Source organism: Chiloscyllium plagiosum, unplaced genomic scaffold, assembly GCF_037043375.1.
Source record: "Chiloscyllium plagiosum isolate Xiang-an unplaced genomic scaffold, Cpla_swu_hap1 HiC_scaffold_23, whole genome shotgun sequence".
NCBI classification, from domain to species: Eukaryota; Metazoa; Chordata; class Chondrichthyes; order Orectolobiformes; family Hemiscylliidae; genus Chiloscyllium; species Chiloscyllium plagiosum.
The window spans coordinates 61,389,932-61,417,301 of NW_028270161.1; the positions used below are offsets into that span (position 1 = coordinate 61,389,932).

Here is a 27,370-nt window from a genome sequence, read left to right on the forward strand (position 1 = left end):
TTCACCGACCTTCGTGTCGTCTGCAAATTTACTAATCCACCCTTCTACGCCCTCATCCAGGTCGTTTATATGGTCTCGCAACCAGAATTTAGGGAGTTAGGTAGGCCATCAGCAAGGACGATCGCAAGTGTAAATCTCCAGCTTGCTCTCAGAGCCACATGCATGTGAATACAGAAATAGGTAGGTAGATAATGTGTGACAGCAAAGATGGTGCAGGCGGGAAGGGACACTGACTTCAGGAAGATGGCACTTGCTGGATGGGTTGCACCTGAATAGAACTGGGACTGACTTCTTTGCAGAACGTTTCATTCGTGCTGTTAGGAGGGCTGCAAACCAACTCAGCACGGGTGTGGGACCAAGAGAGAATATTGTAGAAAAATACCAGCTTTCACAAAATACTTGGAGAGATGAATAGCACTAACATAGAGATTAGTAAGCTAATAGGTGAAGTTGGAATAAGGGAAAATGTCATGAAGTCTAATTCAGGGTCACTGTGAATGTATATGAATGTATGGAATACAGTAAATAAAGTAGGGGAGTTACAGCCACAGAATTGCCATGTGGAAATGTGATGTTCTGATGACAACAGATACCTAGAAAACCAAAGGGCAAGACTGGATGAGTACGAGGAGTTCAGGCAAATTACCAGTGGATGGAAAGGAAAGCTCGCAGTATTAGTTCAACAACATTGCAGTTCCAGCAAAAATGTTTTCTAGGATGTTTGAAGACCGAATCAAATTGGCTGGAGCTAAGGAACAAAAATAATGCAGCTACATTGATCGGTAGTCTATAGACTACAATAAACAATCAGAAAGATGAAAAAGGCCAAGTCAGCAGGGAAATTATAGAGAAACATTGTAATGAAGGACTTTAATTACCCAAATATAGATCGGAATACTGGTAGTGAAAGGGGCAGCGATTGTGTTTGGGAGAATTTCCTACAATGTATATGTCCAGTCCAAAAAGAAAGAATGTACTGATGAATGTGGTTCTTGAAAATGAGGTGTTTCAAGTGGATCCTGTTACAGAGGGAAACATTTAAATGACAGTGTCCATTGTATTGTAAGGTTTAAGATGGTTGAAAATGACAGTGGTAGATCCAGCATAAGAAAAATCAGTTGGGGGTGTGCTGGCTTCAGTGGGGCAAGAGCAGAACCAGGCAGAATAGACTGAACTGAAAGGTTGGTGGCAAAAACTAACTGAGCAAAGAGGAGATGGTCTGGGTACCATTGTACACAATAGATGCCCTTTTAAATCCATGTCATTTACAGTGCAACAGAAACAGACTTTTCAACATAATCATTGGAGTAAATGTTAGTCTGTTTGAGCTCTAAGGTGGTTTTTTTTTGGTAAAGCAGTTGCCCACAAAGAAGGACGGTCATTGGGAAATTGTTGTAATCCATTATTAAGGAAGTAGTAATGGGACATTTGGAAAGACAAAATACAATCTATTGGAGTCAGCATGGTTTTAATGAAGGGTAAATCATGTTTGACTAATTTGTTAGAGTTCTTCAAAGATGTAACAAGCAAAGTGGATAATAGGCGTTCAGTAGATATAGTATATCTGGACTTCCAGAAAGCATTTGATAAGGCCCCATACAGAGCACCCAAGGTAGGATCATGTGGGCTTAGGGTGAGTATATGAGCTTAGATAGAAGATTAACTAATTAACAGAAAACAAAAGTATAAATTGCTGGGAAAACTTAGCAGGTCTGGCAACAGTTGTGGAGAGAAAGCAGAGTTAACATTTCGGGTCCAGTGACCCTTCTCCAGTGTCATCTTCAGATTTGAAATTCTGCTTTTGTTTCTGAGTTCTAGCATCTGCCCTTTTTTTGTTTGATTTTGTCTTGGCAGGTTATAACTAGTGGGATGTGACTAGGTCCCAACTATTTCTAAAATATTTTAACGACTTGGATGTAGAGGAAGAATTTACTATAGCCAAATGACATTGAAATAGATGAAAACATAAGTTGTAGTGAAGAAAGTTGTAGTGCCGCCGTGTGGGCGGCACGGTGGCACAGTGGTTAGCACTGCTGCCTCACAGCGCCAGAGACCCGGGTTCAATTCCCGCCTCAGGCGACTGACTGTGTGGAGTTTGCACGTTCTCCCCGTGTGTGCGTGGGTTTCCTCCGGGTGCTCCGGTTTCCTCCCACAGTCCAAAGATGTGCAGGTCAGGTGAATTGGCCATGCTAAATTGTCCATAGTGTTAGGTAAGGGGTAAATGTAGGGGTATGGGTGGGTTACGCTTCGGCGGGTCGGTGTGGACTTGTTGGGCCGAAGGGCCTGTTTCCATACTGTAAGTAATCTAATCTAAAAAAAAAATAAGAAATTTACAAATGGATGTTGGTAGGTTAGGTGATGAGCTGAAAATGTGTTGCTGGAAAAGCGCAGCAGGTCAGGCAGCATCCAAGGAGCAGGAGAATCGACGTTTCGGGCATGAGCCCTTCTTCAGGAATGAGGAAAGTGTGTCCAGCAGGCTAAGATAAAAGGTAGGGAGGAGGGACTTGGGGGAGGGGCGTTGGAAATGTGATAGGTGGAAGGAGGTCAAGGTGAGGGTGATAGGCCGGAGTGGGGGTGGGGGTGGAGAGGTCAGGAAGAAGATTGCAGGTTAGGAAGGCTGAGTTCGAGGGATTTGGCTGAGACAAGGTGGGGGGAGGGGAAATGAGGAAACTGGAAAAATCTGAGTTCATCCCTTGTGGTTGGAGGGTGCCTAGGCGGAAGATGAGGCGTTCTACCTCCAACCGTCGTGTTGCTATGGTCTGGCATGGAGGAGTCCAAGGACCTGCATGTCCTTGGTGGAGTGGGAGGGGGAGTTGAAGTGTTGAGCCACGGGGTGGTTCGGTTGGTTGGTCCGGGTGTCCCAGAGGTGTTCTCTGAAATGTTCCGCAAGTAGGCGGCCTGTCTCCCCAATATAGAGGAGACCACATCGGGTACAGCGGATGCAGTAAATGATGTGTGTGGAGGTGCAGGTGAATTTGTGGCGGACATGGAAGGATCCCTTGGGCCTTGGAGGGAAGTAAGGGGGGAGGTGTGGGCACAAGTTTTTTGGGTTGGTGGGGGGGTGTGGACCTGACAAGGGAGTCACAGAGGGAGTGGTCTTTTCGGAACGCTGATAGGGGAGGGGAGGGAAATATATCCCTGGTGGTGGGGTCCGTTTGGAGGTGGCGGAAATTACGGCAGATGATTCGCTGTATATGGAGGTTGGTGGGGTGGTAGGTGAGGACCAGTGGGGTTCTGTCCTGGTGGCGGTTGGAGGGACGGGGATTGGAACTGGTCCTCCTGGGACCAGATGCGGCGGAGACGAAGGAATTGGGAATATGGGATGGCGTTTTTACAGGGGGCAGGGTTGGAGGAGGTGTAGTCTAGGTAGCTGTGGGAATCGGTCGGTTTATAGTAAATGTCTGTGTTGATTCGGTCGCCCGAGATAGAAATGGAAAGGTCTAGGAAGGGGAGGGAGGAGTCTGAGACGATCCAGGTGATGAGCCAAAATTAGCAGATTGGATGTAATATTGGTAAGTGTGAGGTTATTCATTTTGGTTGGAAGAATAAAAAGGCAATTTATTATCTAAGTGGAGAGAAATCTCAAAATGTTTTGATGCAGAGGGATCTGGGTGTCCTTGAAGATGAATCACAAAACGCTCGTATGTAGGTAATGAGAGCAAATGGAATTTAAGCATTTATTGCTGAAGGAATGGAGGATAAACGTAGGGATGGGTCGTTGTTACTACACCAGGCATTTGGTGACATTGCAACTGGAGTACTGTGTATAGTTTCCATCCCCTTACTTAAGGAACGATGTAATTGCATTGGTGGCAGTTCAGAGAAGGTTCACTAGATTGATTCCAGAGATTAAAGGTTTGTCTTGTGAGGAGAGATTGCCAGTGTAGCTGTGGAAGATGGACATACCCAGCAAAGAGGCAGGCATATCTGGGGCCCATGGCTGCCCCTTTGGTCTGGAGGAGTTGGGAGGATTGGAAGGAGAAATTGTTGAGGGTGAGGACCAGTTCAGCCAGTCGAATGAGACTGTCAGTAGAATGGGTACTGGTTGAGTCGGCGTGAGAAGAAGAAATGGGGGGCTTGGAGGCCTTCGTGGGTAGATGTTTACAGGGACTGGATGTCCCTGGTTAAGATAATGCATTGGGCTGGGGAAATGAAAGTCATGGAGGGGGTAGAGGATGTGGATGGTGTCCCAAATGTAGGTGGGGAGTTTCTGGACTAAGGGGGACAGGACGGTGTCAAAATGCACAGATAAGTTAGGTGGGGCGGGAGCAGGCTAAGACAGTGGGTCTACCAGACCAGTCAGGTCTGAAGTTTGGGCAGGAGATAGACATAGGAAGTAGGTGCGGGGTTCCCAGACCATGAGTTTGGAGGTTGTGGCTGGGGGATCTCCAGTGGTGATGAGGCTATAGATGGTCTGGGAGATGATGGTTTGGTGATGGGAGGTGAAGTTGTGGTCGAGGAGGTGTCTGTGAGTTAGGAAATCAAACCAACATTTTAACAAATTGGTTCAGAAAGCAACCACTTACTATCAAATTGGCAGTATTATCTAACAATGTACAGTTAATCAGATTTGGAGTCAGTATTTCCAATTAGAAGATGTCACCCAGAAAGGATTTTGTAAGCACAAGTCAACCAGCTTGTTCTCAGTGGATGCTGAATAGCCTCTTTTCACACTGTAGGAATTCTATGATTCTGTGAATTCCTCAGGGAGTGAAGTAGGCAGTGTTCGGTCATTAAACTGGTACTTGGTCTTTTTACTTCCTTCCTGCACAAGAAATTCATAGTCAAAACCTTGTCTCAAAACATCTGTCATTCTGTTTTAATGTTTAAAGATCAGAGAAGTGGCAAGTTGTTGGAGGGAATCCTGAGGGACAGGATGTGCATGTATTTAGAAAGGCAAGGACTGATTCGGGATAGTCAACATTGCTTTGTGCGTGGGAAATCATGTCTCACAAACTTGATTGAGTTTTTTGAAGAAGTAACAAAGAAGATTAATGAGGGCAGAGCAATAGATGTGATCTATATGGACTTCAGAAAGGCATTCGACAAGGTTCCCCATGGGAGACTGATTAGCAAGGTTAGATCTCATGGAACACAGGGAGAACTAGCCATTTGGATACAGAACTGGCTCAAAGGTAGAAGACAGAGGGTAGTGGTGGAGGGTTGTTTTTCAGACTGGAGGCCTGTGACCAGTGGAGTACCACAAGGATCGGTGCTGGGCCCTCTGCCTTTTGTCATTTACATAAATTATTTGGATGTGAGCATAAGAGGTACAGTTAGTAAGTTTGTAGATGACACCAAAATTGGAGGTGTAGTGGAGAGCGAAGAGGGTTACCTCAGATTACAACAGGATCTGGACTAGATGGGCCAATGGTCTGAGAAGTGGCAGATGGAGTTTAATTCAGATAAATGCGAGGTGCTGCATTTTGGGAAAGCAAATATTAGCAGGACTTATACACTTAATGGTAAGGTCCTAGGGAGTGTTGCTGAACAAAGAGACCTTGGAGTGCAGTTTCATAGCTCCTTGAAAGTGGAGTCGCAGGTAGATAGGATAGTGAAGAAGAAGTTGGGAATGTTTTCCTTTATTGGTCAGAGTATTGAGTACAGGAGTTGGGAGGTCATGTTGCAGCTGTACAGGACATTGGTTAGGCCACTGTTGAAATATTGCATGCAATTCTGGTCTCCTTCCTATCGGAAAAATGTTGTGAAACTTGAAAGGGTTCAGAAAAGATTTACAAGGATGTTGCCAGGATTGAAGGATCTGAGCTACAGGGAGAGGCTGAACAGGTTGGGGCGATTTTCCCTGGAGCGTCGGAGGCTGAGGGGTGACCTAATAGAGGTTTACAAAATTATGAGGGGCATGGATTGGATAAATAGGCAAAGTCTTTTCCCTGGAGTCGGGGAGTCCAGAACTAGAGGGCATAGGTTTAGAGTGAGAGGGGAAAGATATAAAAGAGACCTAATGGGCAACTTTTTCACACAGAGGGTGGTACGTGTATGGAATGAGCTGCCAGAGGATGTGGTGGAGGCTGGTGCAATTGCAACATTTAAGAGGCATTTGGATGGGTATATGAATAGGAAAGGTTTGGAGGGATATGGGCCGGGTGCTGGCAGGTGGGACTAGCTTGGGTTGGGATATCTGGTCGGCATGGATGGGTTGGACCGAAGGGTCTGTTTCCATGCTGTGCATGTCTATGACTCTAAGTGGATGCAGGTTTACTTGCAAAAATCGTGATATTCAATTCGAATCATGAGAGATTTCTGGCTTTTACTACAGTATGATATGGTATCAGGTATTCCTGGGAATAAGACATCTTAGCCTAATTAGTAACTTGTACTGACTTATCTGAAAGAGTTTCTAAGTCTGATCTCAAACCTGTAACTAATATTTGGAAACATAGCACCAGTGGTAAGGGAAGAGGTACTTAACTGGTAGGGAGCAGTTTAGAATAAGCTGGGAAATCTGCTGGAATCGGAGAGCCTGAGGGGGACAGTTAGCCGGCAACTCTGCTACTATACTGACAGTGAGGGCAGTAACACTGTTCTGAGGTCTGATAGACTTCACTTGAATTGTAGAACAGATTATTGAAGGAAATAACTCGGGGGAACCTAATCTCAAATTGGTTGCGAATTCTTGCTCATGTTTTAAGGTGTATTTTTTCTTTTCTGTGTTATAATCATAATTTTGAAGTCGTGGATTTAGATTTCTTTTATATGCAAAAATGTACAGATGCTGTGGAATTAGATTGTTACTAAGTTTTATAGCAGCAACATTCTAACCAATGAACCATAACTTTATTATAGATTTGCTTCTGCACCAAGAGTTTACAGTGAGGTTTTTAGGCTCCATAGAAGCAAGAACTGACCAGAATAATGAGTTAATCTATGAGACAATGAGGCAGGTGTTGGCTGCTCGAGCAATCCATAATGTCTTCCGTATGACAGAATTTCAGATGATAGTCAGCTCCAGGGAACTGAGGTAAGTAGGAGCCCTAACTACTGTTGTTCTGACTTTTTTTCATTACAATCTACACCTTCACCTCCTCAGTCCAGGAATTTTCAGTTTCCTTCCAATAGATCCTTCTTTTTAAGGATAAATGGTATACGGAAGGGTATAAGCTGACAAACGATCTCCTCATTTTTGGAGTATTTGTTGAGACTTCAAAAATTAACTTTCATGCTAACATCCGTGATAGTTTCAATGAAATATTCCATGCTTTCACTTTCAGTATTTGGTCTTTTAATATTTACTGTACACATTTCTCATTGTATGAATCCTGAAAGAAATGAAAAAATGGAAATTGGGTTACTGAGGTTAAGAAGTGATTCGTTCAAGAATTTGTAACACTGATCTTTCCTTTAGTGTTTAGAAACTTCCTGGAAAGTACCCTAGAATTAAATTAATTTTCTGAATAATGAGGCATGTACAGTTTTGTAGGAAACCTATGGCTAGTTGTAATGAGTTGATCACTATTTCTGAGGAATGCTGAGAAAGTTCCGCATGTAGACCAAAACCTGGGGCGAAGGCAAAAAAAGGGAGAGGCAGGCAGCATTTCTCCCATTATAGTGTAAGTTGCCAGTGTAACAATTTAACAGAGGAAAATCCCTCTAGATTCAGATTCTGCTCCATCACTTCAGGCATGCCTCCCTCAATTGATGAAATTTTAGGGCAGTGTTTAGAAACATTTGGAAGGTAAAATAAATACTGAGTGCAGAGGAGGGCCATCTTAGGCAAGGAAAGCATGGAGAAGATCTTGGTCCCAGTGTCACTAGAGAGCTGATGTTTATTTCAGTGAGCATGGTTATTTGCTCATGGCAGTGGAATGGTTGTAGGGGCACAACTGTGACATTTACCTCTGAGAGCTGTTAAGAGGGGAGTTAATGTATTTACAAGTCAGCAAGATGTGTGACTTGGAAGTGATGTCTCCTATATCTGCTGCCCTTGTCCTTCTAGGTGATAGAGGTTGCAGGCTTGGAAGGTGCTATTGAAACAATCTCGGCAAGTTGCTGCGGTGCAGTAGATGGTACATGTTGCTGTCGCTGTTTGGGAGGGACTCAATGTTAAAGGTCGTGAATGGGGTCTCCATTAAGCAAGGAGACAGAAAACAAGACAATGCAGGCCAGTTATCTTGCCAGCTAGCATACGGAAAATGCTGTAATCTTTTATTAAGGATGATATCGTCACCATGGTTTTGTGAAAGAAACTTCATGTTGAACTAATGTATTGGAATATTTTTAGGAATTCACAAGCAATGTGGATAAAGGGGAACCTATGGATGCACTATACTTAGATTTCCAGAAAGCATTTGGCAAAATGCTCCATCAAAGTTCCTGACAAAATAAGAGCTTGTGATGTTTAACATATTGGAATCAGTAGAAGATTGTTTATCTCAAAGGGAGCAAAGATTTGACATAAATGGTCATTTTTGGATTAGTAAGATAAGAAAAATAGGCTTTCACAGGGAACAATTTTGGGGCCCCAGCAATTTGCAATTTATAGAACATAGAACAATACAGCACAGAACAGGCCCTTCGGCCCACGATGTTGTGCCGAACATTTGTCCTAGCTTAAGCACCCATCCATGTACCTATTCAATTGCTGCTTAAAGGTCACCAATGATTCTGACTCTGCCACTCCCACAGACAGCGCATTCCATGCCCCCACCACTCTCTGGGTAAAGAACCTACTCCTGACATCCCCCCTATACCTTCCATCCTTCACTTTAAATTTATGTCCCCTTGTAACGTTCTGTTGTACCCGGGGAAAAAGTCTCTGACTGTCTACTCTATATATTCCCCTGATCATCTTATAAACCTCTATCAAGTCACCCCTCATCCTTCATCGTTCCAATGAGAAAAGGCCTAGCACTCTCAATCTATCCTCGTACGACCTATTCTCCATTCCAGGCAACATCCTGGTAAATCTCCTCTGCACCCTCTCCAAAGTTTCCACATCTTTCCTAAACTGAGGCGACCAGAACTGCACACAGTACTCCAAATGTGGCCTAACCAAGGTCCTGTACAGCTGCAACATCACTTCACGACTCTTGAATTCAATCCCTCTGCTAATGAACGCTAATACACCATAGGCCTTCTTACAAGCTCTATCCACCTAAGTGGCAACTTTCAAAGATCTATGAACATAGACCCCAAGATCCCTCTGCTCCTCCACCTTACTAAGAACCCTACCGTTAACCCTGTATTCCGCATTCTTATTTGTCCTTCCAAAATGGACAACCTCACACTTGACAGGGTTGAACTCCATCTGCCACTCCTCAGCACAGCTCTGCATCATATCTAAGTCTCTTTGAAGCTGACAACAGCCCTCCTCACTATCCACAACTCCACCAATCTTCGTATCATCTGCAAATTTACTGATCCACCCTTCGACTCCCTCTTCCAAGACATTAATAAAAATTACAAACAGCAGAGGACCCAGAACTGATCCCTGCGGAACTCCAGTGGGCGGCACGGTGGCACAGTGGTTAGCACTGCTGCCTCACAGCGCCTGAGACCCGGGTTCAATTCCCGCCTCAGGCGACTGACTGTGTGGAGTTTGCACGTTCTCCCCGTGTCTGCGTGGGTTTCCTCCGGGTGCTCCGGTTTCCTCCCACAGTCCAAAAGATGTGCAGGGTCAGGTGAATTGGCCATGCTAAATTGCCCGTAGTGTTAGGTAAGGGGTAAATGTAGGGGTATGGGTGGGCTTCGCTTCGGCGGGTCGGTGTGGACTTGTTGGGCCGAAGGGCCTGTTTCCACACTGTAATGTAATCTTATCTAATCCACTTGTAACTGGGCTCCAGGCTGAATACTTACCATCTACCACCACTCTCTGACTTTGACCGGTTAGCCAGTTTTCTATCCAACTGGCCAAATTTCCCTCTATCCCATGCCTCCAGACTTTCCGCATAAGCCTACCATGGGGAACCTTATCAAATGCCTTACTAAAATCCATGTACACTACATTCACTGCTCTACCCTCATCCACATGCTTGGTCACCTCCTCAAAGAATTCAATAAGACTTGAAAGGCAAGACCTACCCTTCACAAATTATGAAAATAATTTGGATAAGAAACTCAAAGTATGATGATTATGTTTATATGATACAACGATAGATAAGAAAGTAAATGTGTGAGTGCTTAGGTAGCCAGCACAGATATAAAAAGGTAAGGTGAATGAATGGAAAGTTGGCAGATGGAATATAACGTACACAAATGTGGCAGGCAGAATAGAAGAACAGGATATAATTTAAATAGAGAATGGTTGCAAGAGGTTCTGAAGGATCTGGGTATCCTAGTACATGGATTGCATAAAGTTAGTATGTAGCAGCTGCGAGTGATTAGGAAGGCAAATGGACAGTCGCAATAAAGGCAATACAAAAGCAATAAAATTTTGTTGCAGTTGTACAGGGTATTGATACAATCATACCTGGAGTACATAGAACATAGAACATAGAACAATACAGCACAGAACAGGCCCTTCGGCCCACGATGTTGTGCCGAACTTCTAACCTAGATTAAGTACCCATCCATGTACCTATCCAAATGCCGCTTAAAGGTCGCCAATGATTCCGACTCTACCACTCCCACGGGCAGCGCATTCCATGCCCCCACCACTCTCTGGGTAAAGAACCCACCCCTGACATCTCCCCTATACCTTCCACCCTTCACCTTAAATTTATGTCCCCTTGTAACACTCTGTTGTACCTGGGGAAAAAGTTTCTGACTGTCTACTCTATCTATTCCTCTGACCATCTTATAAACCTCTATCAAGTCACCCCTCATCCTTCGCCGTTCCAACGAGGAAAGGCCGAGAACTCTCAACCTATCCTCGTATGACTTCCTCTCCATTCCAGGCAACATCCTGGTAAATCTTCTCTGCACCCTCTCCAAAGCTTCCACATCTTTCCTAAAGTGAGGCGACCAGAACTGCACACAGTACTCCAACTGTGGCCTAACCAAAGTCCTGTACAGCTGCAACATCACTTCACGACTCTTGAATTCAATCCCTCTGCTAATGAACGATAATACTCCATAGGCCTTCTTACAAACTCTATCCACCTGAGTGGCAACCTTCAAAGATCTATGTACATAGACCCCAAGATCTCTCTGTTCCTCCACCTGACTAAGAACCCTACCATTAACCCTGTATTCCGCATTCTTATTTGTTCTTCCAAAATGGACAACCTCACACTTGGCAGGGTTGAACTCCATCTGCCACTCCTCAGCCCAGCTCTGCATCATATCTAAGTCCCTCTGCAGCCGACAACAGCCCTCCTCACTGTCCACAACTCCACCTATCTTCGTATCATCTGCAAATTTACTGACCCACCCTTCGACTCCCTCATCTAAGTCATTAATAAAAATTACAAACAGCAGAGGACCCAGAACTCATCCCTGCGGAACTCCACTTGTAACTGGGCTCCAGGCTGAATATTTACCATCTACCACCACTCTCTGCCTTCGACCGGTTAGCCAGTTTTCTATCCAATTGGCCAAATTTCCCTCTATCCCATGCCTCCTGACTTTCCACATAAGCCTACCATGGGGAACCTTATCAAATGCCTTACTAAAATCCATGTACACTACATCCACTGCTCTACCCTCATCCACATGCTTGGTCACCTCCTCGAAGAATTCAATAAGACTTGTAAGGCAAGACCTACCCTTCACAAATCCGTGCTGGCTGTCCCTAATCAAGCAGTGTCTTTCCAGATACTCATAAATCCTATCCCTCAGTACCTTTTCCATTACTTTGCCTACCACAGAAGTAAGACTAACAGGCCTGTAATTCCCGGGGTTATCCCTATTCCCTTTTTTGAACAGGGGCACAACATTCGCTCCTCTCCATTCCCCTGGTACCACCCCCGTTGTCAGTGAAGACGAGAAGATCATTGCCAACGGTACTGCAATTTCCTCTCTTGCATACATTTTTGGTTTCCTTATTTAAGAAAGAATAAAAAGGTTCACTTTATTGATATTTAGGATGTGTGGGGGGGAGGAATTACCTTTATAGGAAAAGGTTGGATCGGTTGAGCATGTGTCCCTTTGAGTTTAGAAGAATGAGAAGTGACCTTAGTGAGATTTATACGATACTTATAGGATTTGACAGGGTGGCTTCAGAAAGCGAGTTTTCCTTTGCGATAGAAACTACAACTAGGAGACAGTCTTTTTAAAAAAAAAAAGGGTCTGACATTTAAGACGTTTGAGATTTTTGTTTTTCTCTTTGAGTCACGAGTCTTTGGAATCCTCTTTCCCCAGAGGGCGGTAGAAGCAGTGTTATTGAATATCTTCAAGGCACAGGTGGATTCTTGATTAACAAGGAATTTGAAGGTAATTGGGGTAGCTGAGGGCACAGTCAGATCAGAAATCTTATTTAGCAGAGCAGACTCTGGTTTGAATGACCAACTCCTGCTCCTAATTCATACATTTGTAAGTGTGATCAAATGTAGGTGAGCTGGATGGTGTCAAGCAACCTGAGCATTCTTAGAGTTGTGCCATGTTAGCTGTCCTCCAGTTCTCTGGTACCTTCCCTGCGGCCAGGGAAGCATTAAAAATTTGGGTTCTAGCCCCTGTAATTTCCTCCCTCGCCTCCCACAGTACCCTGGATACAACTCATGAACCTGGGGATTCGTCTACTGCCCATCAAAACCTTCAATACCACCTCCCTATGTCAATCTCCTCAAGGACCTCACAGTCATCTCCCTGAATACTGTACCTACATCCTTCCTACAGACGTGAAGTATTTGTTTAATGCCCTACCAGTGTTCTTCAGCTCTATGCTCATATTTTACCCCCCTCAGTCCCTAATGGACCCTATACCCTGGTTATCCACTTCTCCTTGATAGACTTTGAGAATATCTTAGGATTCTCTGTAATGTTTCTTGGCAGTGTTTTTTCATGTGCCCTCTTTACTGTCCCATTTTCTTCTTTAAGCTCCCCAACATTTTAGAATAGATACCCTACAGTGTCGAAACAGGCCCTTCTGCCCAACAAGTCCACACCAACCCTCTGAAGAATAACCCACCCAGACCCATTTCCCTCTGACTAATACACCTAACACTATGAGCAATTTAGCATAATTAGTTCACCTGACCTGCACATCTTTGGATTGTGGGAGGAAACCGGAGCACCCGGAGGAAACCCACGCAGACACTGGGAGAATGTGCAAACTCCACACAGACAGTTGCCCACCGCTGGAATTGAACCTGGGTCCCTGGTGCTGTGAGGCAGCAGTGCTAACCACTGAGCCTCCGTGCGCCCTTAGTTGAATTTCTGAATATTCTGAGACATTGTGTTTTCTGGGCTCGTTGCCCCTACATTTCACCCTAATGTATACCTCCCTATTTTCTTCTTGAACGCACATTTCATACACCCCCCCAACAAAATCAACCTGGCCAGGTCACGGGATAACTCCGCCATTCTTCTTCAGATAAGTGCCTGAGTGGACTACTGAGGCTTCAGTTGAAAGTGTCAATGAAAAAAACGACACCTCCTTAATATCTCCAAAACCATTGAGTAGGACCTGATCTTGAAGCAGTTTACAACATCTTGATGGCATACTTGGTCAAATTCTGCTTTCATGTCATCTCCAGAATTCACCTCTGTTTGGGTCAAGGTTGTAATATGGTTAGGAACTGAATGCCCCTGGTGAAGCCCAGACTGACCACCAGTGAGCAGATTATTGCTGCTGGGTAGCACTATTGATAATCTATAACATCTCTTTACCAGTAATCAGGAATAGATTGATTGGGCAATAATTGAGTGGATTTTATTTCTAGTGGATACCTGGGCAATTTCCAACTTTGTCAGGTAGATGCCAGTAATGTGGCTGTACTGGAACAGTTTGACGAGAGTGCAGCAAGTTCTGGGGCATAAAGAATTAGTACTATTATCATAATGTTGTCAGGAACCATAGCCTTCGCAGTATTCGGTGCCTTCACCTTTTTCTTGATATAAGACCATAAGATGAAGCAGCTGAAATAGGCATTCAGTTTGAGGCTGATTCACTGAGGCATTCATGGCTGATCTGATAATCTTCAACTCCACCTTACTAAATAACCCTTGATGCCCTTCCTAATTAAAAATGTACATTTCACCTTTGAATATGCTTGACAACCCAGCCTCAGCAGCCATGAAGAATTCTACAAATTCACTACGTTCTGAGAAAAGATATTCCTCTTCATCTCTGTGTGTAACACTTTATTCTGAGATTATGCCCTCTGGTCCTAGACTCTCCCAAAATGGGAAAACACCTCTCCACATCTACTCCACCAAGTCCCTTAGAAATATTGTATGCTTCAATATGGTCCCTCTCATTATTCTAAATTCCAATAAACACAAGTCCAACTTACTCAACCACTTCACATAAGTGAGTCCCTGCATACCATAGCCTAGGTCTGTCTGCAACGCAAATATATATTTCCTGTACAAGGGGCCCAAAACTGTTCACAATATTCCATTTGTGGTCTGATTAATGCCTTGTATAGTTTTAGTAAAACCTCATAAAGTATTTACTCCAATTTCTTTTGAAATTAGGGCCAACATTCCATTTATCTTCTATGTTATCCTCTGAACTTGGACGGTAGCTCTTTGTGATTCAGGGTCCCATCTCCCTGTTCTGTAGCATTCTGCAGTCTTTCTCCAGATAAAAAATAATCAGCTCCTCTATCCTTTTTGCCCCAGTGCAAAATCTCTCATTTTCCAACATTATATTCCATCTGGCAAGTTTTTGCTCATATGCATAACCTGCCTTTATCTCTCAGCAGACTCTTGTGTCATTCTCACGACTGAAAACTGGCATCACTGATACTGGGTCCTGAAGAGGAGGTCAAGATGGATTTTCCACTTGTCACTCTCGCTTGAAGATCCTTCGAAATACTTCAATCTTGTGTTTAGCACTGATGTGCTGAGCTCCCAATCACTGAGTATTTGTGGAGGTTCCTCCTCCTGTCAGTTGTTGTTCGATACCATTCACAACTGGATATGGTTCATTACTTTAAGTGCTTCTTCGAAGTAGCGTTTAGCAAAGATGCGTACTGATTCATCAGCGAGGAGATAATATTGGGTAGTATTTCAACTGGAATTTTTCTTGTCCATGCTTGATCTGATGCCATGAGACTTCATTCAGTCCAAACTCAATGTCCTGGGAGTCCAGAACAACATCCTACCAGTTTATACACTACTGCGCTATTACCTGTGGTGAATCTATCCTACCGATGGGTTCAGGGATGGTGTAAGGTATGATTGTGTAAGTACAACTTGTTAGGCTCTTACTTGACTCGTCTGTGGGACAGCTCTCCCTAATTCGGTAGAAGCCCCCAGCTCTTAGTATGGAAGATTTTGGACAGTCAACTGAGCGGGTTTGACTCAGCTCTAATCAACACCACCTAAATTATTGTCCTACTTACCCAATGTTCGAGATAGGATAAACAGAAATGTCCTCCAATTAAAAGTTGGGAAGGCATGAAGCAATTGTGTCAAGATCATGCTGCACTACCTACTGACTTCATCCCCGTCTCGGATTATGCCTGAGACTAAACCAGTCTTTTAGCAATCTTGGTGTTCAGATGATTTCAGGATGAACTTCTCACTTATATTCTCATCTCCATTACGATCGCCTTTGTAAGTCCCACCTTGTCCTGTCTCAGCTCATAGGCAGTTGAAACTGTCATTCTTGTGTTTGTTATCACCAGAATGTGCTATTACCATGTACTTCTGGTTGTTCTCCTACATTCTACCCTCTGTAAACCTGAAGTCATCAGATCTCTGCTGTCACAAAAGTCCTGAGCTTGCTCACCTACATTAGATCCCGGTTACAGAGCATCCTAATTTTAAAATTCTCATTCTTGATTATTGATACCACCATGGCCTCGCCCCTCCCTGTCTTTATAATCTGAAGCATACCACCCTTATTCAAGAAAGGGTACAAGGATATCCCCGAAACTACAGACCACTCAGTCAGAATTCAGTGGTGGATGAGGTATTAAAAACAATGATCAAGGAAAAGTTCAGTAAGCACTTAAAGCAATTTATCTTAGTTAAGGAAAGCCAGCATGGGTTGCAAAATTTGATTGTGCTAGATTAATGTATCATAAATGCTGACCTTTAGGAAAGACAAAGAGGGAGTGGAACAGGCATTGAAGGATACTGGAAGTTTCATCCTAGTGTGGCAGGGAGAAATGAACTTGCTGAAGAGCTGAGAGTGACAGTTTCTGTGTTTTATTTTTATTCACTCGTGGGACATGGATGTCACTGGCTTGGCTAGCATTTATTGCCTGTCCCTAGTTGCCCTTGAGAAGGTGGTGGCGAACTGCTGCAGTCCAAGTGCTCTCGGTTGAACCATAATGCCCTTAGGAAGGGACTTCCAGGATGTTAACCCAGTGACAGTGAAGGAATAGCAATATGTTTGAGTCAGGATGGTTAGTGGCTTGGTGGGGAACATGCAGGTGGTGGTGTTCCCATGTACTGGTGCCCATGTCCTTCTAGATGGAAGTAGTCCTGGGATTGGGAAATGTTGTCTAAGGATCATTGTTGAATTTCCATCTGTGCATCTTGCAAGTGGTAAGCATTGCTGTTACTAAGTGTTGGTGGTGGGGGGAGTGAATGCTTGTGACCTAGTGTCATTCAAGTGGCCTGGATGGTGTCAAGGTTCTTGAGTGCTGTTGGAGCTGCAGCCATCCAAGCAAGTGGGAAGTATTCCATCATACTCCTGACTTGTGTCTTGTAGATGATGGAGAAGATTTGGGGAGTCAGGATGAGAGTTTCTCACTGCAGTATTCCAGTCTCTGACCTGCTGTCATAGCCACTGTTTTTTGTGGCGAATCCAGTTATGTTTCTGATCGATGATAACCTCCAGGATGTTGATGGTAGAGGATTCTGTTAAGGTAGCACAATTCAATGTCAAGGAGTGGTGATTAGATTGTCGCTTATTAGTGATGGACATTGCTTAGAATGTGTAGTGCAAATGTTACTTGTTACTTTTTAATTCAAGCCTGGATATTGTCCAGGTCTTGTTGCATTTAAACATGGACCGCTTCGGTATCTGAGGAGTCGCAAATGATTGGCAAGCATACCCACTTCTGACCTTACAATGGATGGAAGGTCATTGATGAAGCAGCTGAAGATGTTTGGGTTTACAACACTACTCTGAGGAGCTCATGCAGTGATGTCTGGAGTTGAGATGACTTCCCTCCAACAACTACAACCATGTTCCTATAGAACATTACAGCGCAGTACAAGCTGTTTGGCCCTCGATATTACACCGATCTATGAGGCCAATCTAAAGCCCATCTAACCTACACTATTCCATTTTCATCCATATGTCTATCCATTGACCATTTAAATGTCGTTAAAGTTGGCGAGTCTATTACTGTTGCAGGCAGGCAGTCCCATGCCCCCTGCTACTCTCTCTGACATCTGTCCTAAATCTATCACCCCTCAATTTAAAGCTACTTCCACTTGTGCTAGCCATCCCTATCCGAGGAAAAAAGCTCTCACTGTCCACCCTATCTAACCCTCTGATTATCTTATATGTCTCAATTAAGTCATCTCTCAAATGGAAACAGCCTCAAGTCCCTCAGCCTTTCCTCGTAAGACCTTCCCTCCATATCAGGCAACATTCCAGTAAATCTCCTCTGAACCCTTTCCAAAGCTTCCACATCCTTCCTATAATGCGGTGACTAGAACTGTACACAATACTCCAAGTGTGGCCGGACCAGAGTTTTGTACAGCTGCAGCATGACCTCATGGTTCTGAAACGCAATCCCTCCACTAATACAAGCTAACATGCCATATGCACACTGTGTACCAGGCATGGCTTCAACTAGCCCACCAAACCCCATTGATTCCAGTTTTGCTCGATCTCTTTAATGCCACACTCAGTCAAATGTAGCCTTGACATCAAGGGCTTTGACTCTCACCTCACATCTGGAATTCAGCTTTTTTGTCCATGCTTGAGACAGAATCCAAACTGGACATCACTGAGCAAGTTACTGCTGAGTAGGTGCTACTTGATAGCAATAATGATGAAACTTTCCATCACTTACATGAGTAGATTAAAAGGGCAGTAATTGGCCAGGTTGGATTTGTCCTGCTTTTTTGTGTGTGGATTTACCTGGGCAATTCTCCAGATTGTTGATCGATGTCAGTGTTGTAACTATAATGGAAGAGCTTGTCTAGGCAGGCAGCAAATTCTGGAGCACAAGTCTTCAGTACTGTTGCCGGAATGTTGTCAGTGCCCACAGCATTTACAGTACCCAGCATCTCCAACCGTTTCTTGATATCACGTGGAGTGAATCAAATTGGAGATGACTAGTATCTGTGATGCTGGGGACCACTGGAGGAGGTCGCAATGGGTCATCCAGTCAGCACTTCGGACTGAAGATTGCTGCGATTGTTTTAGCTTTATCTTTTGCACTGATGTGTTGGGAACTTCCTTCACTGAGGATGGGAATATTTGTGGAGCCTCCTCCTCCCGTGAGTTATTCAATTGTCTAACACCATTCACGACTGAGTGTAGCAGGACATATCTATGTGCGAGAAGCTAAGCATTGTGAGAGGCAAGTTCTGGTTGTAATGCTTAATATAAAAAATACCTTTAAACTATATTGATTTTAATTTTCTTGTTGCTGTAAAAGTCATGTGATATGAGTTCTTGTACTCCAGTATTTTCTATTGGTCACTGGACAATTGAAGAATAACTTTTTTAAGCTGGGTGTGTTAATGACCTGGAAATCTCTGCCCGTGTGTGGAAGCAGAGATAATCAATAATTTCACAAAGAGACTGGACTTGAGCAAATAAAATTTGAGGAGATAGAGCAAGGGAATGGCACTGACTGATCAGGTCTGCAGTGAGCCAGCATGAACTTGATGAACTACTCCTGTACTGTAATGACAACTCTGCTCTCCTTCGATCTCACAACCGTCTTAGATATCTACACTTTTTTAAAAAAACTGCCCTCTTTAGTAACCCCAATTTTAAGCAATCCACCTTCATGCTTTTAGTTGCTTCAATGATGAACTCTGGAACTCATTCCTCTTTCTTGCCTTACTTACCTCCTTTGAAAGCCTCATTAAAACATGCTTCCCTGATCAAGATTTTGGTCATCTTACCTAATATCTCCTGTGTGGTTAAATGCCAAATTTTGATCATTAATGCACAAATTCAGGGCTTTGGGACATCTGACAGCATTAAGACATTACACAGATATTAGTTATTGTTATCTTGGTCCTCAATGTGTCATTCTCTATTTGCCTTAAATAGGTAAGTAGGGTGATGATAAAGGTAAACACTAAATTCCGCCAATTGAAATGTTTTTTGACAATTCCTGGATTCATTGGGACTGCTGATTGCTTTCAAAACTCGACTTTTAACATCTGCTTATTAACTTCTCGGCTGAGCGTAATTTAAAGTAGTCATATATTTTCTTTTTGCATAGTTCGTCAAAGATAAGTTCTACTTGAGCAAATATTTTTGTAATTCAACCAATTATATATAGTTAGCAACTTAACATGATGTGCTGTATCATTGGTCTAGTTTCTGCAACAGTAGAATTTAAATTGTTAAACTCTGACTGAAGGTTAATTCTACAATTTGAGATGTGCAATGGTCACTCTTCTAGGCAAAAGTATTCAAGTATCTTCCAAGTACTGTACTGGCCTATAACAAATCCTAAAACAAAGAAAATTACGCCACAGGAACAGTCCCTTCGGCCCTCTAAGCTTGCCCGATCCAGATCCTCTATCTAAACCTGCCTATTTTCTAAGGATCTGTATCCCTTTGCTCCCTGCCAATTCATGTATCTGACTAGATACAACTTGAATGAAGCAGTCGTTCCCACCTGTACCACCTCTGTTGGCGACGTGTTCCAGGCCCCCACCACCTTCTGCGTAAAGAACTTTTGCACACATATCTCCCCTAAACCTTTCCCCTATCTCTTTGAACTCATGATCTCTAGAAATTGAATTCTGCACTCTGGGGAAAAAGCTGCTTGCTATCCACCCTGTCTATACCTCTCATCATTTTGTAGACCTCAATCAGGTCCCCCCTCAACCTCTGTCTTTCTAATGAAAATAACCCTAATCTATTCAACCTCTCTTCACAGCTAGTGCCCTCCATACCAGGCAACATCCTGGTGAACCTCCTCTGCACCCTCTCCAAAGCATCCACATCCTTTTGATAATGAGGCGACCAGAACTATACGCTATATTCCAAATGCGAACCAAAGTCCTGTACTACTGTAACATGACCTGCCAACTCTTGTATTCAGTACCGCATCCAATGAAGGAAAGCATGCCGTATGCCTTCTTGAACACTTTGCTAACCTGCGTTGCTACCTTCAGGGAACAATGGACCTGAACACCCAGATCTCTCTGTACATCAATTTTCCCCAGGACTTTTCCATTTACCATATAGTTTGCTCTTGAATTGGATCTTCCAAAATGCATCACCTTGCTTTTGCTTGGATTGAACTCCATCTGCCATTTCTCTGATCAACTCTCCAATCTATCTATAGTCTGCTGTATTCTCTGACAGTTCCCTTCACTATCTGCTACTCCACTAATCTTAGTGTTATCTGCAAACTTGATAATCAGACAACTGATATCTTCCTCCAAATCATCTATAAATATCACAAACAACAATGGTCCCAGCCCAGATCCCTGTGGAACACCACTGGTCACAGGTCTCCATTTTGAGAAACTCCCTTCCACTACTACTCTGTCTCCTGTTGGCCAGCCAGTTCTCTATCCATCTAGCTAGAACACCTGGACCCCATGTGACTTCACCTTCTCCATCAACCTACCATGGGAAACCTTCTCAAATGCCTTACTAAAGTTCATGTGTATGACATCTACAGTCCTTCCCCCATCAATCAACTTTGTCACCTCCTCAAAGAATTCTATTGGGTTTGTAAAACATTACCTTCCCTGCACAAAACCGTGCTGCCCATTTTCTTCCAAATGGGAATAAGATCCTACCCCTCAGTACCTTCTCCACCAGTTTTCCCTACCACTGACGTCAGGCTCACCGGTCTGTAATTACCTGGATTATCTGTGCTACCCTTCTTAAACAAAGGGACAACATTAGCAATTCTCCAATCCTCAGGGATCTCACCCGTGTTCAAGGATGCTGCAAAGATGTCTGTTAATGCCCCAGCTATTTCCCCTCTCGCTTCCCTCAGTAACCTATGGTAGATCCCATTGGACTTGTCCACCTTAATACCTTTTAGAATACCCAGAACTTCCTGCCTCCTTATGCTGACTTGGCCTACAGTACTCAAAGATCTATCCCTAACCTCAGCATCCGCCATATCCCTCCCTTTGGTGGATACTGATGCGAAGTGCTCATTAAGAATCTAACCCATTTCTCTGACTCCACGCATAACTTTCCTCCTTTGACCATGAGTAGGCCAACCCTTTCTCTCGTTACCCTCTTGATCCTGATAGATGGAAAAAAAAAGCTTTGAGATTTTCCTTAGTCCTGTTTGATAAAGATATCTTATGACCCCTTTTAGCCCTCTTAATTCCTCGTTTCAGATTGGCCCTATATTCCCGATATTCTTCTAAGGCTTTGTCCATCAGTCACCTAGATCTTTTCCCTCTTGGCCACTACATCCACTATTACAATGCAGATTTTTCTCCACTTAGTTAAAAAGGCTCACAGCCTTAAACCACCTATACTGACCCACTCTTGGTAAAAGGAATCATCAAATCCAAGCGGGCTTTTTGAGCTGCTTCAAGTAACATTTCCAATGAAGGTAGTATAAAAGTAAACTGTGTTACTGGAGGGCACTTATGGACAACAATTATGTAATATTTGCTAAATTTTAATATGGATTTTTGAATCTTTTTCTTCAAATTTGATATTTTAAAGCTATATGTACATGAAAAACAACTGTAATTTCTTTTTTTTTACTGCATATTGAGAAAAAGCACGTATAGTTTCAGTTGGGAGCATGCATGTCTTATCTGAGTATTTCATATATCTTTAAGATGTCTGTGTAAAATTAAGAACAAGCAAACAAGATAATAACTGTTGTCAACAATTCACCGACAATTGAATAATTATATTTAATTACAGATTCATCGATCCACAAACTCAGGTTAAAAAAGCAAGTGTGAGTAACAGTACGTTTTACTGTTTTACCTTGATTGAAGCATTCTCACTATTGTGTATTGAACTGTAATTGAATGTTCCTGTACTCAGTTCTGCTTCAAAATAGTTATTAACCTCCAAAGAGCTTCTTCATCTTTTTTTAAAGGGGGGATTTAATCATTTTTGGATGTAAACAAAAAATGAGAACTGTAAGCTGGTTGGAAAGAGCTAACACTACAAACTTAATGAGGGTGATGTATAATATTGGTATTTCATCGTATTTATTTTCCAGTTTGCCCTCAGCGATGTGACACTGTACACTACTCATCAAGATAACAAGAGGTTAATTGGGTTTGTGGCGCGAGCTTCTGATTTGCAAGCAGAGCGCAAAACATTGCTGAATTGCTGTATCTTTGAGACAAATGATGATGGAGTAAAGGTAAGTCTATCTCTGTACTGTTACATCCCCTGAGGAAGCACAGAACCGGAGTCAGTCACTTCACTTTATGTTATGTTATGTTCTGTTAGACATATTTCAACCTCCACTGATTTTGCCTTCTCACTCCAGATTTAGCACGACATAAAGCTGGTGTTTGTTGTAGCCTGCCAAAAGGGAGTCAGATATGATGACACTGCCCTGGCTGTAGGAGCAGTGAACAAACTCAATTGTCCTAGCTGTTAATCCCATTCACCATAAGCAGCAAATATATCCCATAGACATCATGTTAACCAGTTTCATGCCACATGTGCATGTGCTTCCCCATTGTGCACATTCTAAATATGTTTAATATTCAAATAATACATCTGAGCTGTTTTAATTTCAGTGGTGCACTGATTGTGTTTTATTTATAGTTCACTTCTGTTGTGACTATTTAAAAAAATACATTATTGTGTCTCATGTCCTTTGTTTTGCAGATATGTGCTATTATTGATCTTGCAAGAAAGATTAATCAGGCAGAAAAGGTAAGCATTAAAGCAGGTTTTAATGACTAAAGTGCCTGTTGCAGGCTGTATTTAGGTATACCGTTTTGGAACTGGAAGATATTTAAAGTTCCACATTGTACTTCAACAGCAGTATTTTCAGGTAGGATTGCAGTTCAGATTCAGATCATTTTTGAATCATCACAATTTTTAGGTAATTGAAGGAGACTCTACCCTACCAAGTACAAAAATGTAAGAAGTGATTATACCAGTGGGTGATGTACTGCCGTAGCAAAATTAGTTTTATACTCCGATCCCCTTGTAATAAAGGCCAGTGTTTGATTTGTCTTCCTAATTACTTAACATGTATGCTAACATTGTGATTCACAAAGATACCTAGATTCCTCTCTACTGCAGAATTCTAGAGTGTCTCCATTTTTCATGCAGAGGGCGGTGTGTGTATGAAATGAGCTGCCAGAGGAGGTGATGACGGCTGGTACAATTACAACATTTAGAAGGCTTCTGGATTGGTACATGAATAGGGAGGGTTTAGAGGGATATGGGCCAAGTGTTGGTATATGGGACTAGATTAGGTTAGGATATCTGGTTGGCATGGATGAGTTGGACTGAAGAGTCTGTTTCCGTGCTGTTCATCTATATAACTCTATTTAAATAATACTGTTTTTCTCTTGTGACTGTAAATGAGGCAGGTAAGGGGACACAGAGGGTAGGAGTCTCAGCTTCTGCAAATGAGGTCCAGTACATTTTATTTAGATTCCCTACAGTGTGGAAACAGGCCATTTGGCCCATTAAGTCCACACCAACCCTCTGAAGAGTAACCTACCCAGACCCATTCCTCTAGCTTATATTTACGCCTGACTAATGCACTAACACTATGGGCAATTTAGCATGGCCCCACCTAACTTGCACATCTTTGGACTGTTTTGGTGTTCTAAGCCTGTTTGGATAAGAGTAGGGTCTGCAGACTGAATATGCAAACTGGCCATGGCACCGTAATACAGGAAGCCACTGAAGTAGGGCAGTCAGTGAGGAATATAGTAGTGATGGTGGTAATGGTGGGGGAGGAGTGATTGTAAGGGGGATTGACAGCATTCTCTGCAGCAACGATGGAGATTCTGGATGGCTGTATTCCTCCTTGGTGCTAAAGGTTTGGGATGTCTCTTGGGGCTGGAGAGAAACTTGCAGTGGAGAGTGCGGATCTAGTAGTCAACACTTGACCTGTGCTAGAACCAATGTTCTTACAAAATGCATAACTTGGGAAGTAGAGATGGTTTTAAAATAAATAATGGGGACAAGAGCTCAAATATGAAAACATGGGATCTATCAAGATAAGAGAGGAAGATAGGAATATGGAAAATAAGCATCAGAGAATGGCAGGAAAGCTCAGAGAAAACAACCAAGTAATACATCAACAATCACGACTTGATGCTGTAAAGGTAACAAAAAAAATCCAAGTTACAGGTAAAGTCAGCATAGGCCTACATGACCACAGGTGGCTTTCTCAGTGGCAAGCGATGACTGATGGTGATTTAGCCTAAGGATCACCATGCCTCAGGTAAGGGGAGCAGTTCAGAAGGAGAGCGTTTCATGGTAACCTCAGTCAGTGCAGGAATTGAACCCAATCTATTGGCATTACTCTGCATTGCAGACCAGCCATCTGACCAACTGAGTTAAATGACCCCACCAGTCTTCTCTGTGTAATGAGCAGCTGCTTTTTGGGCCAATAGGACTATGGGAACAACTTTACTTAAAAGGGGAAAAAAAAAGGGAGTCAGATAGTCCTGAATATAAAGGAGTAAATTATATTCAAGAAGAATAGGAAGCTGGGCAAATGTGGAAGGATAATACTGTTAATCAGGGTGGCAGTAGTTGGAGATGACTTTGTTTCAGGACATCCAAGTTTAGAATCTGTTTAGAAGTAGTAGGAGAAAGAAGTGACGAGTGATTTCATCAAAGAGAAATCTTATTTCACCAAGGCATTGGGGCTCTTTGAAGAAGTAACATGTGCTGTGGATAAAGGGGAGCCTGTAGATATGCTATGCTTAGATTTCCAAAAGCACTTAACCTTTGATTTGACACTTTATTATGTGGAAAATAGTTAAAAATCACATAACAGCGGGTTTATTTGGAAGTATAAGTATCTGACTGAGGAGAAGCGCTCAAAGCTTGTACTTCCAAATAAACCTGTTGGACTCTAACCTGATGAGGTGTGATTTCTAACTTTGTCCAACCCAATCCAACACCAGCACCTCCACATCGTGGAAAATAGTGGTATAGGTAATAACATATTAGCATGGTAGATTGTCTGGCTGGCAGAAAACAAGACAATATGCATAATTGACAACATTGATGAGTGATTAGATTACTTACAGTGTGGAAACAGGCCCTTCGGCCCAACAAGTCCACACCAACCTGCCGAAGCGCGATACACCCATTCCCCTACATTTACCGCTTTACCTAACACTACGGGCAATTTAGCATGGCCAATTCACCTAACCTGCACACCTTTGGACTGTGGGAGGAAACCGGAGCACCCGGAGAAAACCCACGCAGACACGGAGAGAATGTGCAAACTCCACACAGATAGTTGCCTGAGGTGGGAATTGAACCCGGGGTCTCTGGCACTGCGAGGTAGCAGTGCTAACCACTGTGCCACCATGCCGCCCACAATGGAATTCCACAGGGGGCCTGTATGGGGCCTCAAATGTTTACAAATTACATCAATGACATAGATGAAGGGACTTAAAGGCTTAGTGGCTAAATTGAAGATGACATCAAGATATGTATGAAAATGTAGTATGAAGAAAACATAAAGAAGTTTGCTTTGAATATAGAGATGTTGAGTGAAATGGAGTAGTGTAATTGGGAAAATACAAACTTGTGAAATTTACAAGAAAAATGAAGAAGCAAAAGTATCACTTAAACGGAGAATTGGACATTAGCATTGTTGCTGCCCTTGAACCAGTGCAGCCCATGTGCCTATAGGTAGATCCACTCTCCTGAGTGAGAGAATTCCAGAATTTTGACCCAGCAACAGTGAAAGAATGACAATGCATTTCCAAGTCTTAATGGGGAGTAGCTTGGAGGAGAATTTGCAAGTGATGGTGCTCCCATTTACCTGCTGCCCTTGCCCTTCTAGATGGAAGTGGTCGTGGGTTTAGAAGGTGGTGTCTAAGGATCTTTGAATTTCTGCAGTGGAACTTGTAGATAGTAGCAGCAGTATATATGGAGTGTCAGTGGTGGAGGGAGTGGATGCTTGAGGATGTGGTGCCAATCAAGTGGGCTTTGTCCTGGATGGTGTCAAACTTCTTGACTGTTGTTGGAGCTGTGTCCAACCGGGCAAATAATTGAGTATTCCATCACACTCCTGACTTGTGCCTTGTAGATGGTGTGCAGGTTTGGTCATCTTACTTAAAGGGGGAGGAAGTAACAAGTGGGCTGAATAAAGAGGAACTAGTAAATGTAATACATTTTGGATTTCTAAAAGGCATTCAAAAAGGTACTGATCCTAAGGCTACTTAAGTAGAGCCCATGGTGTGAGGGCTTAATATTATCATGAATAAACGATTAGCTAATTAAGAGAAGACAGTGACTGAGGAGTGTCAAAGGGATCAATGCTGGGGCCACAGTTATTTAGAAGATACATTCACTTTTCTCATCTAAGTTATTAATGTACTATTGCCAATCATATGAATGACAAAAAAAATAGGTGGGAAGGCAAGTGGTACGGACGACACCAGAAATCTATAGAGGGATATGGACAGATTAGGATAGTGGCCAAAGACTTGATAGACGCACCGAAGGGTCTGTTTCCATGCTGTACATGTCTATCACTCTGTGATAAAATATGGAAAGGTTTAAGGAAATGCACTTCAACAGGAAGAATTGAAGAGCTGACTGTTACTTAAATGGAGAAAGACTGCAGAAGGTTACAGCTCAGGGATTTGGCGGATGTTGTGTACGAATCAGAAAAAGCTAACATCCATGTTCAAGTAATAGGGAAAGAAAATAAACCATTGACCTTTATTTCAAAAGATAATAGAGTATAAAAATAGGGAGGTTTTGCTGTACAAGGCAGACCACACCTAGAATATTGTGAACAGTTTTAGATTAGATTCCCTACAGCGTGGAAACAGGCCCTTCGGCCCAACAAGTCCACACCGACCCTCCAAAGAGTAACCCACCCAGACCCATTTCCCTCTGACTAATGCAGTTAACACTAGGGGCAATTTAGCATGGCCAATTCACCTGACCTGCACATCTTTGGACTGTGGGGGGAACCCACACAGACACGGGGAGAATGTGCAAACTCCACACAGACAGTCACCCGAAGCT

General features: G+C 43.0%; 1 protein-coding gene across 1 annotated transcript in view; it reads left to right on the forward strand.

The window, feature by feature from the left end:
- Positions 1–27,370, forward strand: part of appl2 (adaptor protein, phosphotyrosine interacting with PH domain and leucine zipper 2) — a 159,445-nt gene that overhangs the window by 124,991 nt on the left and 7,084 nt on the right. The window contains exons 17-20 of the mRNA XM_043713267.2: positions 6,805–6,979; positions 22,079–22,115; positions 22,386–22,532; positions 23,009–23,056. Coding sequence (XP_043569202.2) covers positions 6,805–6,979; positions 22,079–22,115; positions 22,386–22,532; positions 23,009–23,056 — 407 coding nt within the window. The remainder of the gene's footprint in view (positions 1–6,804; positions 6,980–22,078; positions 22,116–22,385; positions 22,533–23,008; positions 23,057–27,370) is intronic.